Here is a 17,361-nt window from a genome sequence, read left to right as displayed (position 1 = left end):
CAAAGAGATAGTATTCGAAGACTGCATGAGATCACTTAGGGATCAAGTGTTGATAGAAAAGACTGAAGAACCAAGGACTAAACCCCAGGGTATCACACCATTATGAGGTTGATACAAGGAGAGAAAGCAGCAAAGATTGCTGAAAAGCAGCAGTGAGTGGGGGAATTGTGGTGTTTCTCTGGAAGCAAAGGGAAGAAAGGACATTAATGAGGATGTAGTGAACAATGTACCAGTACTACTGATAGATCAGGTGAGATGAGGGCAGAAATGTGACCATTGGATTTAGCAACATGGACTCCTGGGTGACCATAATGAGATCGGTTTCCATGGAGCTGTGGGATGGAAAACCTAGTTAGAGCGGATTTAAATGAGAATGGGAGGGACGTAATTTGTAGTAGTGAGTAAAGGCAACTCTTTTTTTCCTAATTTTGTGACAAAAGAGCCAAAGAAATGATGGGGGAGAAGTGGAGTCAAGAGGAGATTTTTTTTTTTTAAACATGGGAAAAACAATGTAATGTTTCTATGCTGATCAGAGTACCAACAGAGGAGAATCCCAAGTATGATAACTTTATTATTTTACAGTAACTTAAGGAGGAAAGTCTAAACTCCACTTATTAGGAAATTGGCATCCTTGTCTATAATTTTCCAAGGTTTATAATATACAGATAACATAAAAACTCTAATTTAGTTAGAATAACTACCTATAAAACTTTTTGATGTTTAATTGAACAATTTTATTTGCCACTTTAGAATTTAGGAGAACTTTTTCTTTTGTGATAAATTGTATGACCCAATTCTTTTTAAAAAGCTGAGCTTATACCCGGGGTGGGGGCGGGGGGTGGTGGGGGGGAGGTTTGGAGGGGGAGGGGAGAGCACATGTAAGAGTTGACCAATGGGTACATAGACGGGTGGAGCAACAGGTTGATGTTTCTCTCCCTACCTCTCTCTCTAAAACAAACTAACATAATTTTTTAAAAAGCTGAGCTGATGCCTAATTTTCCTCTTTATGAAATTTTCTTATAACAGAAGCATTTGATATTATTTCACTGACCATAGAACTATCATCATTAGCCTTATTTACCAGTAATTTTATTATCAACAAAGTGATGATAATTCTTCCCTTAAAAAAATGTTTCTATACGTTAAAGCCAATACCAATTCCTTCACTTTGTCCCCCTCTTCCCCTACTTAGTTACTTCACAGTCAGAAAAATACAATCTACTAGAAAACAAATCAGTTGTCAGATTCCAAGTTTCCACTTAGCACTTAGCTGACAGCTCTCAGAGTGCTTTGTAATTGGAAAGCCAAAGTAACAGAAATAGTTATTGGGTTCTAGCTGAGATATTTCAAAAGAAGTTTCCAAACATCTCTGTGGAATTAAGACCAACATTTGATAATTGAATTTTCCAGCCTGTTAGTGTCTCCCTAAACTCAGTCTTTGAATAAATGGACAAACTGAGCTTTGCCTTTCAATTAATTATCATTTAAATTAGAACATTTCTTAATACATAAGAGTACTTTGTATAAGACAAAGCTGAGGATTGCCTCACGTTTGAGGAGGTTCATTCAATAAAACCTAAATCTTGGCTGGTATGGCTCAGTTGGAACATAATACAGTATATTGAAAGGTCATGGGTTCAATTTCTGGTCAGAGCACATACCCAGGTTGCAGGTTTGGTCCCTGGTTGGGATGAATACAAGAGGCAACCAATTGATGTTTCTCTCTCTCTCTCTCTCTCTCTCTCTCTCTCTCTCTCTCTCTCTCTCTCGTTCTTTCTCCCCCCTTCCTCTCTCTAAAAATCAATAAACATATCCTCATGTGAGGATTTAACAAAAATCTTAAAGCAAGTAGGTGGATTAGATGCTTCTGGACATTTCCTCGAACCATTGATTTTGTTGTGGTTGTTATTAACATAGCAAAAATTAAAGAATCCTTCCCTGGACATGGTGGACAATACTCATTGCTCCACCCATATAAGTATGAAATTATTAGCCTCTGCATTTCCTTTTCAGCTATCTGGAACACATGATAAGAAGCACCAGCCACAGGCTTATTTCTCATCATATATAATTACCATCTGTACTCCGAGACGTTCAACCATTCCTGCTACTATACTCTGCCCTTCTCACTATTTCTATTGCCAGTCTATGAAGGTGATTCTTGAAAAGGTTCTGAATATATCCTAAATGCAGCATCAACCACCACTGACCCCTCTACCCTTTTTAATGGTGGCATGAGGGGCATAGATGTGTCATTTTTAGGATTCAGAGAGGGGTAGAGTAGCATGAATGGTTAGAGAGGATATTGAAATTAAGTTAGGATGGAATGGTTGGTGTAAGTCGAGTGTCTTCCAGATGGTAGATAGAGTGTGGCTGCAGGGTGATTGGGTTTGGAGGCAACTCACGGGTACCATGTAGGCCAGGTGGTCAAAGAGTTAAAGAAGCAGAAGAAAATACTCTAATTCCTCCAAGTAATGCTCCCTCTAGTGCAGTGATGGCGAACCTATGACACGTGTGTCAGAGGTGACACGCAAACTCAGTTTTTTGGTTGATTTTTCTTTGTTAAATGGCATTTAAATATATAAAATAAATATCAAAAACATAAGCCTTTGTTTTCTTATGGTTGCAAACATCAAAAAATTTCTATATGTGACATGGCACCAGAGTTAAGTTAGGGTTTTTCAAAATGCTGATACACTGAGCTCAAAAGGTTCGCCATCATTGCGCTCAGCTGCACTAATTAAAATGACATCAAGTAGCAGCTTGGATGTCTGGGAGGACCTCTGCGTGCCAGACGTGTGTGCTCACTTTTTCCCTCTCTCCACACTGGCCTGCAGATGGTGAAAACAGGTGTGATGTCAGCCATCTCCTCTTTCATCTGGACAGTGGCATCAGTTGGTCAGGGTATCTCATTTCTCCAACATTTGTTGAAGCTATTACTACTTCTCCTCATTCTTCTGTCAGAGTGCTTAAAGAGCATTTTGAGAAATATCTGGGCCTAGATAGTGAAATGGTTCTATTTGTTATTAATAACAAATCCTAGGAGTCCCATATTCCCACAGACCCACAAACCACTTGCCAATAGCATCCAGATTGACATCTAAATTTGTCCTCTATCATTCCAGAAGCCTTTCCCCATACTGTCTGGGGAACTTAGGTGGAATGTAATGAAATTTAAGCCTGGGATTTGCTTAAAAAAACAAAACAAAACAAAACAAAAAACACTGATGACACCATACTAGTCTTGTTTTTCTCAAACCTTTACCTCATCTATTTAATATGGCCCTTGCTGAGAAACTTTTGAGTGTAGTCTGGTAATTGTGGTTCATTTATATTTTGAATGAGATTGAGGATGGTTAAAGTGAGCAGATGTTTTCTGTCTTCTTCCCCAACATGCCTTTCCCTGACAGGGGGCAGTGACAATGCCTCTGTGTCAATGTCCAGGCTTCATTTTGTGATGTGAAAGCAGGAAATGGAAAAATGGGTTGGTTTTCTTGCCCCTTGTCCTCTGCCACAGACCAGGAACTTAGCTCTATCTATACCAATCATTCCCGGTTTTAAAAGACCAGTTTCTTTATTTAAAATATATATTTTTTATTGATTTCAGAGAGGAAGGGAGAGGGAGAGAGAGATAGAAACATCAATGATGAGAGAGAATCATTGATTGGCTGCCTCCTGCATGCCCCATACTGGGGATCGAGCCCACAACCCAGGCATGTGCCCTGACCGGAAATTGAACCGTGACCTCCTGGTTCATAGGTTGACATTCAACCACTGAGCCATGCCTACTTTGAGAGTATTTTGAGAAGACACTCTTGAGCAACATAAAAACTTTAGGACAAGAACTTGTCTTTTGTCCTCACTGATTTGAGTCTATTTTCAAATAGTTGAAAGTCACCAGATAAAGTGAACTCTGTCCAAGTCTTATAGATTTATTATCTTCACTAGAGGCCTGGTGCACAAAAATTTGTGCACTGGGGGGCGGAGTCCCTCAGCCCAGCCTGTGCCCATTTGCGGTCCAGGACCCCTTGGGGGATGTCCACCTGTTGACTGAGGCCCACTCCCCGGGGGATCAGGCCTAAGCTTGCAGTCAGACATCCTTCTGGCAGCCAGGGAGCCCTCAGGGGATGTCCAACTAAAGGCTTAGGCCCCCAAGGGATCGGGCCTAAACTGTTAGTTGGACATTCTTAGTGCTGCCACGGAGGTGGGAGAAGCTCCTGCCACCATCACTGCCCTGGCCAGCCATGAGCCAGCTTCTGGCTGAGTGGCACTACTCCTCGGTCTGACCTAAACCCTAGAGATTAGTCCTTCATTTTACAACTTCTTCTCGGTTTATAGGCAGCAGCAAACTCAGACCACACAGTCGGGCATGCAAGAAATGTTGCTTTCTTTATTGTTTAGTAACCAAACCTAACTTCAACTTTAGCCCCCATTCTGCCAAGTGAAAAAACAAAAACAAAATATTATTTAACTTAGGTTCCCCACCTCCTTCTCCGGAGTTGTACTTCCATGTCAGACAGTTTATATCTCAGGCAGAGGTGCCAAAGAACCGAGCAGGGTCAAGGATATCTGGACCTCAGTCTTCTGTCTGGGCTGACCCCCACCCAGCTGCCCTTGACCCTCACCTCAGAGCTCAAGTCCATGCTGATCCCTGGTATATTCTCCTCATCTGGGCCTTGAGGCCTCTTTAGTCCAATTCACTCTCTCCCTCCCTCCCTGCCACCGTCTCTATCTCACACAAAGAGCTATTGGGTTTTCTGGGGTGAGGTCCTCTGACACCTCCTCAGCCCCTTTGCATGGACACCATCTTGGTGCCTGGGTCACGGCCACAAGGCTGTGTGGCTGCTCTCAGACCCTCCATCTCCTGCTGCCTTAGGGAGTGACTCAGTGGGAGGGTCGGGTCACAGTCCTTTTTACATGGCCGCCAACAAACACTCAGTGTTCCTTCCCTCTAGTTCTCCTTCTCCTCACCCCAGTCCAGGCACGTCTATGTGCGGGGCAGGGGAGGGTGGGAGGCAGGCGTGTCTGACCCAGCACACAGGCTTCCAGATCCACTGCTCCCCCAGGAGGTCTTCCACGCTCTGGACCTCGACACCCAGAACCTGTCCCCTCTCAGCTGCAGGTCTTTGCCTGCAGTGGTCAAGTCTGTTTAGAACAGTGGTTCTCAACCTTGGCTGCACATTAGAATCACCTGGGAATCTTTTTAAAATCCTGATTTCTGGGCCTCATCCTCCGGAAATTCTGTTTCTTTGTTACTAATGTTGTGGCCTCACCCCAAAGAAACAGAATTTCCGGAGGATGAGGCCCAGAAATCAGGATTTTAAAAAGATTCCCAGGTGATTCTAATGTGCAGCCAAGGTTGAGAACCACTGGTTTAGAGGCTTGAAGTCAAGAAGTGCCTCTTTGTTCTCTGCTTTCTGGAGGCGGTCAGTGTGGAACATTCCTGCCTGGACTGGGGAGGGGTCTCTGGGTGTTAAGAATACCAGGAGAGGGAGCACAGACTCCTCCGAGAGCTCTGAGAGGGGAAAGGCAGCACCCCCTCACCTCTAACCCCAGTATGTTTCTTTAGAAGCAGAAGCCTCATCCTGTGCAGGGGCCTGTGCTGGCTGCCTCAGTTTCTCAGAGACAAAGAATTTGATGAACATCTTTACCCCACTGCAGTAGCTGCTTCATTTGTTTGTTCTCGCATTTTTTTAAATTAAATCTTTATTGTTCAGATTATTACATTTGCTCCTCTTTTTTCCCCCCATAACTCCCCTCCTCCCAGTTCCTGCCCCACTCTCCGCCCTCACTCCCCACCCACTGTCCTCATCCATAGGTGCACGATTTTTGTCCAGTCGCATTTTTCATTAGCTGCTAAATTGCCCCTGTGGCTGCAAACCTGTTGTGCCCGACTCAGCCAGCAGGGTGCTATGGGAGCTGTGTAGGGACGGGGAAGAAGGAGAGGGGCCCGGCCTGCAGGGCGGGTCAGTGGTGCCTGCCTGCCAGGCTGTCTCAGAGGATGTGGCTTAGGTTAGGTCCTGTCCTTTGGCGACTTTAGGAGGGGAGGCCGTGTCCTCTGCTCCCCACTTTGATTCAGGGGCGGAAGTTCTCCTTGCTCTCTGGCCTCATAACTCAGTGGATCATGGTGGGATGCGGCAGGCAGGCAGCTTCTGGGGTTGCACACAGGAGCCTGGATGGCGGCTCACACCAGTTCGTGCTGTCCCGCCCTGTCTGCAGTATGCAAATTAGCCCCCATCTTTGTTGGTGGTTAATTTGCATATCGTGCTGATTAGCCAATGGGAAGCATAGCGAAGGTATGGTCAATTACCATGTTTGTCTATTATTAGATAGGATTGTGTGCTATTTATATTCCTAGGGTTAATACTTACCATATTTTTTCCCTTAGCCATCACTGCTGTCAAAGCATCATAATATATTATGAGTTGTTTCACATAAAGAGCATTTAAAATAAGGATACGATGTTATACTGAAGTTGTTGATAGTCGATTATTTATATGGATTTATTAGTAAATGTACCAATTGTTTTCTTCCTGTTTTTAATCCTTATTTGAGAATATGGTTTTATTGATTTTCAGAGAGAGAGGAGGTGGGGGGAGAGAAACTTCAATGTGAGAGAGAAACATTGATTGGTTGCCTCTCATATGTGCACACAACCTAGGTATGTGCCCTGACTGGAAATCAAACCCACAACTTTTATTGTTGGGACGATGCTCCAACCAACTGAGACACCTGGCCAGGGCTTCCTGTTTTTAGTTTTAACACATATAATGGTAACCTTAAAAGAAGTTCACAAATTATAAAAATCAATACTCTAGGACCCAACATAGTCATTTCCCAGGAGGAAATTTTATTTCATGTTGTGAATGCAAATTTTAGTAACCATTCTGTTGAAGTTACTTTTCTAGGACTGTTATCAAAGTATTATTTCAACTACTCAAGACAAAACACATTATTTATCAGAATATGATATTTCAAAACGTCACAAGTGAGAAACCACTTGCTAAAAGGTAACACATTTGTTTAATTTCACTAGTAACAAGTGAACTGGTGGATAAGTCATGATTTTAGGTGTGTATGATATTTCTATTAAGACATCCAAGTTACAGGGATGATCAGAAATGGGTATGGCTATGGAGAGATTCCAGGTGAATCAGTGGATCACCTCTGGGGGCCCATTGGGCCCACCGACCCTATTCCACAAACTTAAAAGAACAAAATCTTTTAATTCATGGTGTGTTTTTAACTCATGGGTGGTTCATGAGTACTGAGAACCAAATGCATCTCTGCTTGGGAAGAAATTAAGGGGCTGTGTTGACAGATAACTTGGAGAGTACCTTTACAGATGAAGATCTTGACCATTTTAAGTAAGGAAGCACTGCTGGGGAATAGCATTTCATGCCCAGTGATCAACAGGGTTGGAAAGTGCTGGTACTTTCTAGGAGAAGAAACTTCTCTTGATAGCTTTAGGACTGTATTGTGAGTTGGAAACAGCTAAGTAAAGAAACCAGCCCTGAAGACAAGTTAAATGTTTTCAAGTGAATTTGCACAGTGAAACAGTAACTCTAAATAATCAAAATTTGCACAACTATTTTTTTCTATTATATGAATGCAATCTGTTTTGGCCTAATAATTATAGCTGTAGGTCTAGTAATTGGATGAATGACTCAGATCCACCCCAATATGGCCACTCAGTAGAATTATTGGTACAAACCAAAAATGAAACAAATATTTGTTTCATAACCAAATATGAAATAAACAAAATATTTCCTGGGTTATCTGTCTAGGCTCCAAAGAGAAGCGATGGCATCTCTAAAGATAGGAAAAACAGAATCTTCTTTCTTCTATTTCTCTTTCTCTTTGTCATGGAAATAGGTTTTAAAGGAAAGGGATGCACATAGAGTTTTAAAACTGGAAGAGGCCACCAAGCTCCTTCATTTCTACAGACTTCTGAGACCACATGATTTGCCTGAGGTTCAACAGTAACCTGGTGTCCAGTCTGCTTTATTAATCAACGGGCGATTTAGTGTTCTCTGCTCATAATTCCTACTTGTTGCTACTTAGAAATATTTATTAAGTTCACGTCTTTTAGGCTATGAGACTAGCCAAGATGAGCAATTTTTAGTTTGCCTGGCCACCTAAGCTGAAATCCTGCCAGTTTTTCTGGGCAACACATAACAGTTGGGTTACATCAGGTAGGACCTGGTGAAGAGATGATTAATAGTTTCAGAGTCTGAAGAAACAAAGCTAAGCCTTCCCCCTCCTTCATGTCTCATAATAGCCATTTCTTGTGTGATGTCCTGTTTAACTTCTCACTTTCAAGGAACTCAAACTCCCTCTGGCTATATCAGGAAACATGAAGTTGGGCTGAGCCAACATGTGGCTGATTTTGTGATTGCCAACCAAGTACATCCTTTTGCCATCTGTTGAATCTTTAGTATGAAATGCTGTATCAAAGTGAAAAGCTCAGTGTTGAAATGGATGAGTTGATGCTTGTGAAGCATCTTACACAATGTCATCCCTGCATTTAGCATCAAACAAGCCTTCCAGAAAGTATAGATTGTTTTGATATCACCGGGGGTTTGGATATACTGGTAGCCTTTCTTCCTTCTTGTGTGTGTATGGGGCATGGGGGTGGGGGAGGGATGATTTGTTTAATGCTAGCTCCTCTCAGGAGATGAACTCTTGCCCCATGAAATGTCACCTGTACAATAGCTAGGTAAGCTGGCTTGTGTGTGTGTCAAGAATTCATGTTCAAGAAACCAGCCGTTTTATAAGTCCCCTTAACACTGTGAGTAGTATAGGGTCAGCTTACAAAACTGTTTGCTTATATTCTTTTGAGATTTGGCCCTGCTTATTTGGGGTGAGATGAGACTTTTCAAGCAATTCATAGTCCTCCTGTATGTTAGGGAGACTTTGCCTCGTGTCTTGGGTGCCCTTTTGGACCTGAATATCAGTCCTGTTCTTTGGAGAAACCCTCTGGCCCCGGTATGCCTGAGCCTGGCGTTTACAGATGCCAAACTTACTGAGTAGGATAAATACGTCCCGCTGGAAGGTCTTGGTGAAAATAGCGTAGAGGAATGGATTGGCACAGGAGTTAAGTGGATAAAAGAGAACCAGTAAGATTTTGGAGTTGGTAACCGTGATAAGAGGCTTGTTCATAAGAGCTGACAGAGCATAAAATGAGATGGGGGCCATGCACATAAAGTCAGTGAAGATCAAGACAGCCATCCTTTTGGCAATTTTGGTGTCTTTGTCCCCTGGGTTGTACTGGGGATTTCGGACTGTGATGTAGATCTTCACGTAACAGAAGCAAACGATGATAAAGGCAACTATGTTGAGCAGCAGGACAAGGATAATATATGCCAGGGCAAGAGGGGTCTCGGTGTCCATGGGCAGGCAGATGCTGACTTTGGCATAGCTGCTTATTCCCACCAAAGGGAGCAGGGCCAGCAGGAAGCAGCAAACCCAGCCCCCAACCATGATGGCATATGCATGCCTGAGGCGGATTTTCCGGTCCAGGCGCATGGCGAAGGTGATGGCATACCAGCGCTCCAGGGTGATGACTGTCAGTGTATACACTGACAACTCACTAGCAAAGACGGTGAAGAAACCAGCCGTGTTGCAGCCGGGGCCTGTCTGCCAGTCGATGGCGTGGTTGTAGTACTCAGATTGAGTGTAGAGGTCTACGGAGGCAATGAGGAGTAGATACATCCCCATGCAGAAATCTGCAAAGGCCAAGTTGCACATGAGAAAGCGCGGGACAGTCAGTTTGTAGTGGCTGGTGAGGAGGATGACCAGGACGAAGACATTGCCCAAGAGAGCCAGCAGACTAACAAACCACACCACGATTCTCAGGAATTTGTAGCCCATTATGTCTTCACAGGGGTTGAACTCATCTGACTTGGGGGTACACACCATGTATTCATTGCCCCCACACACTATGTAGTCATAATGGTTATCAAAGGCCTGTAGGGTCTCTTCCTGTGGGTTTTTGAGCTTCTGGCCAAACCCAATGATCTCATCTTCTTGCTCTTCAAAGAAGACATAATAATGAGAGTGGGAATTCTGGAACTTGTTTTCCCTGTACCCAGCACTGTGGTCACCTGGATCTTCTTCATATTCCTGGTAGAAGGGACCATTCAAAGCATTCACAGACCTTCTCTGACGCAGGCTCTGAATACTGCTCTCATTACACATTAAGGAGTCAAGGATTCTGCAAGGCAACAGAAATAAGTCACCGCTTGCTGAAAACCCACTAATGGGCCCCACAACATGTAGCAAAAAGATTCTACATGACCTGGTTAGGTCCACCTCTCCTACGTCATTTCCTATTTCCCTTCAAAACTATGCTCCAGTGAACTGGCCCTTATTTCTCCTCTGCAACCAGTTCAAGACCATTAGTGAGAGAAAAAGCATGGATGCTGGAGCCAGTCTCCCTAGGTTAGGACCTGGCTTCACTATTTACTAGCTGTATCACCTTGGGCAGGTCTATGAAATTTGGTTTATCCTATTTTAAAAACAGAATCATGAAATTATCTATTTAATATATTTTTAAAGCTCTTATACAGCACCTGGAACATGGTTGGTGCTGTATATGTGTCAGTTATTGTTATTATTCCTATTCAGAGCTTTAGAACACCATGTTCCCTTTGCCTGAAAACTCATGACTGCTTCTACTCATTCAGTTTTAAACTCAACTGTCCTTTTGTCCCTGATCTCTTTATTTTTACTTATTTATGTTTAAAATATATTTTTATTGATTTCAGAGAAGAAGGGAGAGGGAGAGAGAGATAGAAACATCAATGATGAGAGAATGGAACCCTGACCTCCTGGTTCCTAAGTCAATGCTCAACCATTGAGCAATGATGGCCCGGCTGTCCTGATCTTAGATAAATTTTCCTACCCTTGTGTTTATTTCCTTCATAGCATTATCTGATATCTTACTTGTTTGCTTGTTTATTTTCTGACTTCCCCTACTGGAATGTAAATAAAATATTCTTGCCTGTCCTATTCACTGAACAAATGAGTAAATGGACAGTATCATGCAGGCATGCTTGTCAAGTAAGACTTAGTTTATTGTTAACCTATCAGACTGACTTCAAAAGAGATTCTTTAATTTTCTGAGCAGATGCTGATTCATCTCTTGGGTTAAAATGCCAATGGGCTGCCTATTCCAGCCTGTTTGGAGGTTAACAGGAAATCTGGACCCTGCTCTTACGCAGTTCATTAGCCTCCCACCCATCCCTGGTCCTTTCCTACTCTGGGCCACATGGCATCAGTATAGAGCCTGCTATCAGCACCCCCATACCCCACTCCTAGTTTTCTGTAGATGTTATGCCCGCCATTGACCTTTGCACAGCTGCTCAACTTTCCCATTTGCTTCTGCCCACTATTAGATCCCGAATTATTACCCAATGCAAGTATGAATGCAGAATGTTAATCAGTAGATATTATTTAGAGACAGAGAACACACTATACCAGTGATGGCGAACCTTTTGAGCTTGGCATGTCAGCATTTTGAAAAACCGTAACTTAACTCTGGTGCCGTGTCACATATAGAAATTTTTTGAAATTTGCAACCATAGTAAAACAAAGACTTGTATTTTTGATATTTATTTTATATATTTAAATGCCATTTAACAAAGAAAAATCAACCAAAAAAATGAGTTCACGTGTCACCTCTGACACGTGTGTCATAGGTTCGCCATCACTGCACTATACTAATAAATGACGGCAGTATTAGGAAAATGGGATTGCATGAGACACGAAGGGGGAAATAATACAGAGTAAAAGTGTAGGTGAGGACAAGATTCAGAGAAAGCATGGAGAGAAAAAGACCACCCCTCTCCCAGCCGGCTGCTCAGTGGTTAGTGTCAACCTATGAACCAGCAGGTCACGGGTTCAATTACCAATCAGGGCACATGCCTGGGTTGTGGCCTTGATCCCCAGTGGGAGACATGCAGCAGGCAGCCGATCAATGATTGTCTCTCATCAGTGATGTTTCTATCTCTTTCTCCCTCTCCCTTCTTCTCTGAAATCAATTAAAAAAAAAAAAGACCATCCCTCCTTTGCAGTCTGATCATAAAATAATACACATTGAGAGCTTATAATATTCCAGGTTATTGTGATAGGCCTTTTCTATTCAGTTTCTCATGTAATCTTCTCAAAACCTTTTTGAGTGATAGCATTATGATCTCCATTCACAGAGGCTCAGGGAGGCTAAGTAAGTAGGCTGAGATAACACAGTTAGGAAGTGGCAGAGATGGGGTACAAACCCAGCTGATTCCAAAGCCCCCACATATGTAACCAGTAAGCTGTGACCTTTGCAAAGCCCTAATTGACCAGGTAACTCAATTACTTGTGTTTCTAAGTTTGTCCTCGGAATGGTGGCATCTAATGCATGTTGTGTTTGGAGGCCATGCAATCTAATCTTGATAAGATTTCTACATGGTCTGGTCATTCTTCTCTCCCCTATGTCATCTCTTAGTCTCCCCTCCCCTGCTGTGCTCCATTGACCTTGGCCTTATTTCTCATCTGTAGCCACGTTGAGTCTGCGTCATTGTGTCCCATGGATTTCATGTTTCCTGTGGATACTTCCAATTCTTTCCACATGGTTTCAAACAACAAAGCTTCTTCCCCGGACCCAGAAATTAATACAGCTTTTCCCAAGGCCTTTTGTTGCTTATCCCAGACCCTGCCACTTACCCTCTGATTTTCTTCTGATTCTTAAAAGCACAGCAGTGGCTCGGATAAGAAAGATCAGCCCGTGTGAGGTGGAGGAAACTCAAGGAAATTGGAAGTTTCTTTAGAGTCCAGGTGTTTCTTGCTATCAGTTCCTTGAGGTGCTCCAGGCCTTTGGAAGGCAGGGCAGTAACACTGGTATAAGAGATGTCCCTAGGGGCGGTGGGGGTGGTGGTGAGAAAACAGAGTCATACAGAGAAGTGGTGAGCATCCGAGCCTCTAACTGTTGCCCAGAAAGTCAAAGAAGCCCGGGATTAATGTAAAAATCACAGGTCCTTTCTGTTACTGAATATACACTCTGAGTTCTTTATATACAGCCACTGGTCTAAGAAAGGATAGTAGGCTTCTAAGTGATAGGTGACAAGGGTCTCCCATTTTTATTGCTTGGAACTCCGGTATCCATCAATACAATAACTGTTTAGCAGACATTATATTTTATCCGTTGCAATACATACAAACTTTTGGAGTCAGGGACAGACATCAATTCTACTCTGGAAATCTATACCTATAGCTACTAAAGGGTTTCAAGAGGCAAGAGAAATATATTTGAACAGGCTCAACGGGGCTGAAATTGCTCTCAGTCTCTGCAGGGAATGGGGTTTTGGGTTTAATGAACTGCTCAATGATATGGATCAACACCAATATCATGAAAATCTCCTGAAGATGCAGAACTTGGGAGTCATACCAGTTGCATGGTGAATTCATGAGATGAGAGAGAGAGAGAAACATTATGCTTGCCTCCTGTACACATCTCAACTGGGGATCAAAATTTCCTTTTCCATCTTTTTAGGGAGATTTCAGGAGGCAGAGGAAATAAACGGTTATGCTGAATGCACTATCTTTGACTTTTTTTTTCTGTAATAATTATCAGTTTTATTCCTCTGGCTAAGATATGCAGAGGTGATTTGAGGTTTATATTTTAACTAGAGGCCCAGTGCACAAAATTTATGCATGGGTAGGGTCCTTAAGCCCGGCTGGTGATCAGGGCCAGTCTGTGGGGTGATTGGCGGGGCAATCAGGGGACCCCTACTGGTACCTGCCTTGGCTGGCCTGGGGCCTGCGGGCTGGGGGCAGCTCCTGCATTGAGAGTCTGCCTCCTGGTGGTCAGTGCACATCAAAGCAACCGGTTGTTCCACCAGTTGTTCCACTGTTTGGTCGATTTACATATTAGGCTTTTATTATATAGGACTAGAGGCCCGTTGCACGAAGAGATTCATGCAATAGACCTTCCTTCCCCTGGCTGCTGGCACCGGTTTTCCTCCGGCACCTGGGACCCAGGCCTTCACTCTGGCTGCAGCGGAGAAACCAAGACTCTTCAGCCTTCACTTGTCTTCAGTCTTCAGTCTACACTCGGGCTGGAGCCTTCGGTCTTCACTTCATGCCTGCATATGAAATTAACCACCATCTTTGTTGGGTTAATTTTCATACGCATCCTGATTGGCTGGTGGGCATAGCAGATTGACACCAATTTGCATGTTTCTCTTTTATTAGTGTAGATAGTTATCTCATCAAGAGTTTAGGAGAAGAAATAAAAGGCATCCAAATTGAAAGAGAAGAAGTAAAATTGTCATTATTCGCAGATGACAGAATATTGTACACAGAAAACCCTAAAGACTCCATCAAAAAATTATTAGACTTAATAAACGAATTTGGCAATGTAGCAGTATACAAAATTAATGCCAAGAAATCTATGGCATTTCTATACACCAATAGTGAACTTACTGAAAGAGAGACTAAAAAAACAATCCCATTTACCATCGCACCAAAACAATTAAGCTACCTAGGAATAAACTTAACTAAGGCGGTAAAAGACCTATATTCAGAAAACTACAGGACGTTGAAAAAAGAGATAGAGGAAGACATAAACAGATGGAAGAACATACCATGTTAATGGACTGGTAGAATCAACATCATTAAAATGTCCATACTACCCAAAGCAATCTATAAATTCAATGCACTCCCCATTAAAATACCAATGGCATATTTCACAGATCTAGAAAGAACTCTCCAAAAATTCATCTGGAATAAAAAAAACAAAAACACCCCGAATAGCTGCAGCGATCCTGAGAAAGAACAAAGTAGGAGGGATCTCAATACCAGATATCAAGAAGTATTACAAAGCCACTGTTCTCAAAACTTCCTGGTACTGGCACAAGAACAGACATATAGACCAATGGAATAGAATAGAGAGCCCAGAAATTGACCCGAACCAATATGCTCAATTAATATTTGACAAAGGAGGCAAGAACATACAATGGAGTCAAGACAGTCTCTTTAATAAATGGTGCTGGGAAACTTGGTCAGACACATGCAAAAAAATGAAACTAGACCACCAACTTACACCATACACAAAAATAAACTCAAAAAGGATAAAGGACTTAAATGTAAGATGGGAAACCATAAAAATATTAGAGGAATCGACAGGCAGCAAGATCTCAGATATATGTCGAAGCAATATCTTCACCAACACAGCTCCTAGGGCAGGGGTGGACAACCTTTTTGTGAGTGCGTGCCAAAACCAGCAAAATCTCTGACTCAAAATTCTTCTGTGTGACAACCCTAGTTTTTTGAGAACATGTTACGCCTACTTGATATCGCTTAGGTGTACGTATGTGAAGAACCTTGAAGAAATAATAAAATTCATTTGAGTGACAAAAACACAGTATATGATGATGAAAAATACATTTATTTTTTAATGTATACATGTTTACTGATAGTCCGACAGAAAAATTTATGACTCCATTTGATATTATCAGTGGGACTTTTGCTGCTGCATCACTGATGACAGAGATTTTACATCAGGTTTATATTTCGTGACCTTCAGAGATATGCACGAGCTACTACTTTCATATGTCAGGCTACTCCTATTACAAGACTTAACAAAATTCATCACTGAGAACAAAGATTCACAAGCGTATGTGGATGAAACCAAAACACTGGTTGGATCTAGGAAGGCAGGGAGAGTTAAGGCAGAGGCATAGAAATTGCTCTTCCCCTCTCTCGTCAATCCATGTCTATGGTCTTTAAGATAACTTGTTATGTAAAATTATTTATTTATCTAAGATGCACCTACACTGAATTTATCTGAAAAATAAAAAAGTTGATATTAAGAAAAAAATTGTAAATGGAAGATAAGAGAGGGTTTCGCGTGCCAGCAAAAGTTACTGGCGTGCCATGTTTGGCATGCGTGCCAGGGGTTGCCCACCCCTGTCCTAGGGCAATGGAAACTAAAGGGAAAATTAACAAATGGGACTCCATCAAAATAAAAAGCTTCTGCACAGCAAAAGAAACTATCAACAAAACAACAAGAAAACCCACTGCATGGGAGAACATATTTGCCAATGATATCTCCGATAAGGGTTTAATCTCCAACATTTACAGGGAACTCATGCAACTTAACAAAAGGAAGACAAACAACCCAATCAAAAAATGGGCAATGGATCTAAATAGATACTTTTTGAAAGAGAACATACAGAAGGCCAAGAGACATAGGAAAATATGCTCAAAGTCACTAATCATCCGGAGATGCAAATCAAAACAACAATGAGGTACCATTTCACACCTGTCAGAATGGCTATCATCAACAAATCAACACATGACAAGTGCTGGCGAGGATGCAGAGAAAAATGAACCCTCGTGCACTGCTGGTGGGAATGCAGACTAGTGCAGCCACTGTGGAGAACAGTATGGAGTTTCCTCAAGAAACTAAAAATGAAACTCCCATTTGACCTAGTGATCCCACTTCTAGGAATATATCCCAAGAAACCAGAAACACCAATCAGAAAGGATATATGCGCCCCAATGTTCATAGCAGCACAATTTACAATAGCTAAGATTTGGAATCAGCCTAAGTGCCCATCAGCAGATGAGTGGATTAAAAAACTTTGGCACATCTATGCAATGGAATACTACGCTGCTGTAAAAAGGAAGGCACTCCTACCATTTGCAACAGCATGGATGGACCTGCAGAGCATTATGCTAAGCGAAATAAGCCAGTCGAAGAAAGATAAATATCACATGATCTCACTCATTTGTGGACTATAATGAACAACATAAACCAATGAACAAAAACAGATCCAGAGACAGAGAAGCATCGATCAGATGCTCAAACCTCAGAGGGAAGATAGGGGAGGGTCAGGGTAAGGGGGAGGGATCAACCAAATGACTTGTATGCATGCATATAAGCATAAGGGATGGGCACAGACAACAGGGAGTGAGGGTGAGGGCAAGACTGGGGGGATGAGGGGATATTGGGGGTGGGTGGATAAAGACACATTTGTAATACCTTAATCAATAAAAAATAAAAAAAAGAGTTTAGGTGCCCCCATTGCCCTTATAAGCTGGTTGCAAATTATTTATTCTTTTACTTATTAAAAAATTTCACTCTATCTGTGACATGTGTTCATTAAAAATACATATAAGCAAAAATAAAATGCACATCACACAGAAATAAGCACAGTTAAGTTTTTGATGTGTGTATGTATCCACACACGTACACACACACACACACACACACACACACTTTTACCCTACATATGTGAGCTGTTACTAAACATGCTGCTTTGTAACTTGCTATGTTTTACTTCACAATATGGAATAAACATTTTATTATTATTA

The 17,361-nt window shown here is 42.2% G+C and overlaps 1 protein-coding gene across 1 annotated transcript in view; it reads right to left on the bottom strand.

Moving 5' to 3' along the window:
- Positions 1-8,811: 8,811 nt before the first annotated feature.
- TSHR (thyroid stimulating hormone receptor) overlaps positions 8,812-17,361 on the bottom strand; it is a 108,146-nt gene continuing 99,596 nt past the window's right edge. Inside the window, exons 9-10 of the mRNA XM_036325462.1 lie at positions 12,709-12,897; positions 8,812-10,216 (exon numbers count right to left, since the gene is read on the bottom strand). Coding sequence (XP_036181355.1) covers positions 8,812-10,216; positions 12,709-12,897 — 1,594 coding nt within the window. The remainder of the gene's footprint in view (positions 10,217-12,708; positions 12,898-17,361) is intronic.

The sequence above is a fragment of the Myotis myotis genome, unplaced genomic scaffold (assembly GCF_014108235.1).
Source record: "Myotis myotis isolate mMyoMyo1 unplaced genomic scaffold, mMyoMyo1.p scaffold_m19_p_1, whole genome shotgun sequence".
In the NCBI taxonomy this organism is placed as follows: domain Eukaryota; kingdom Metazoa; phylum Chordata; class Mammalia; order Chiroptera; family Vespertilionidae; genus Myotis; species Myotis myotis.
The sequence above is the reverse complement of the archived record's forward strand: the minus strand, read 5'-3'. Positions and strand labels throughout refer to the sequence as shown.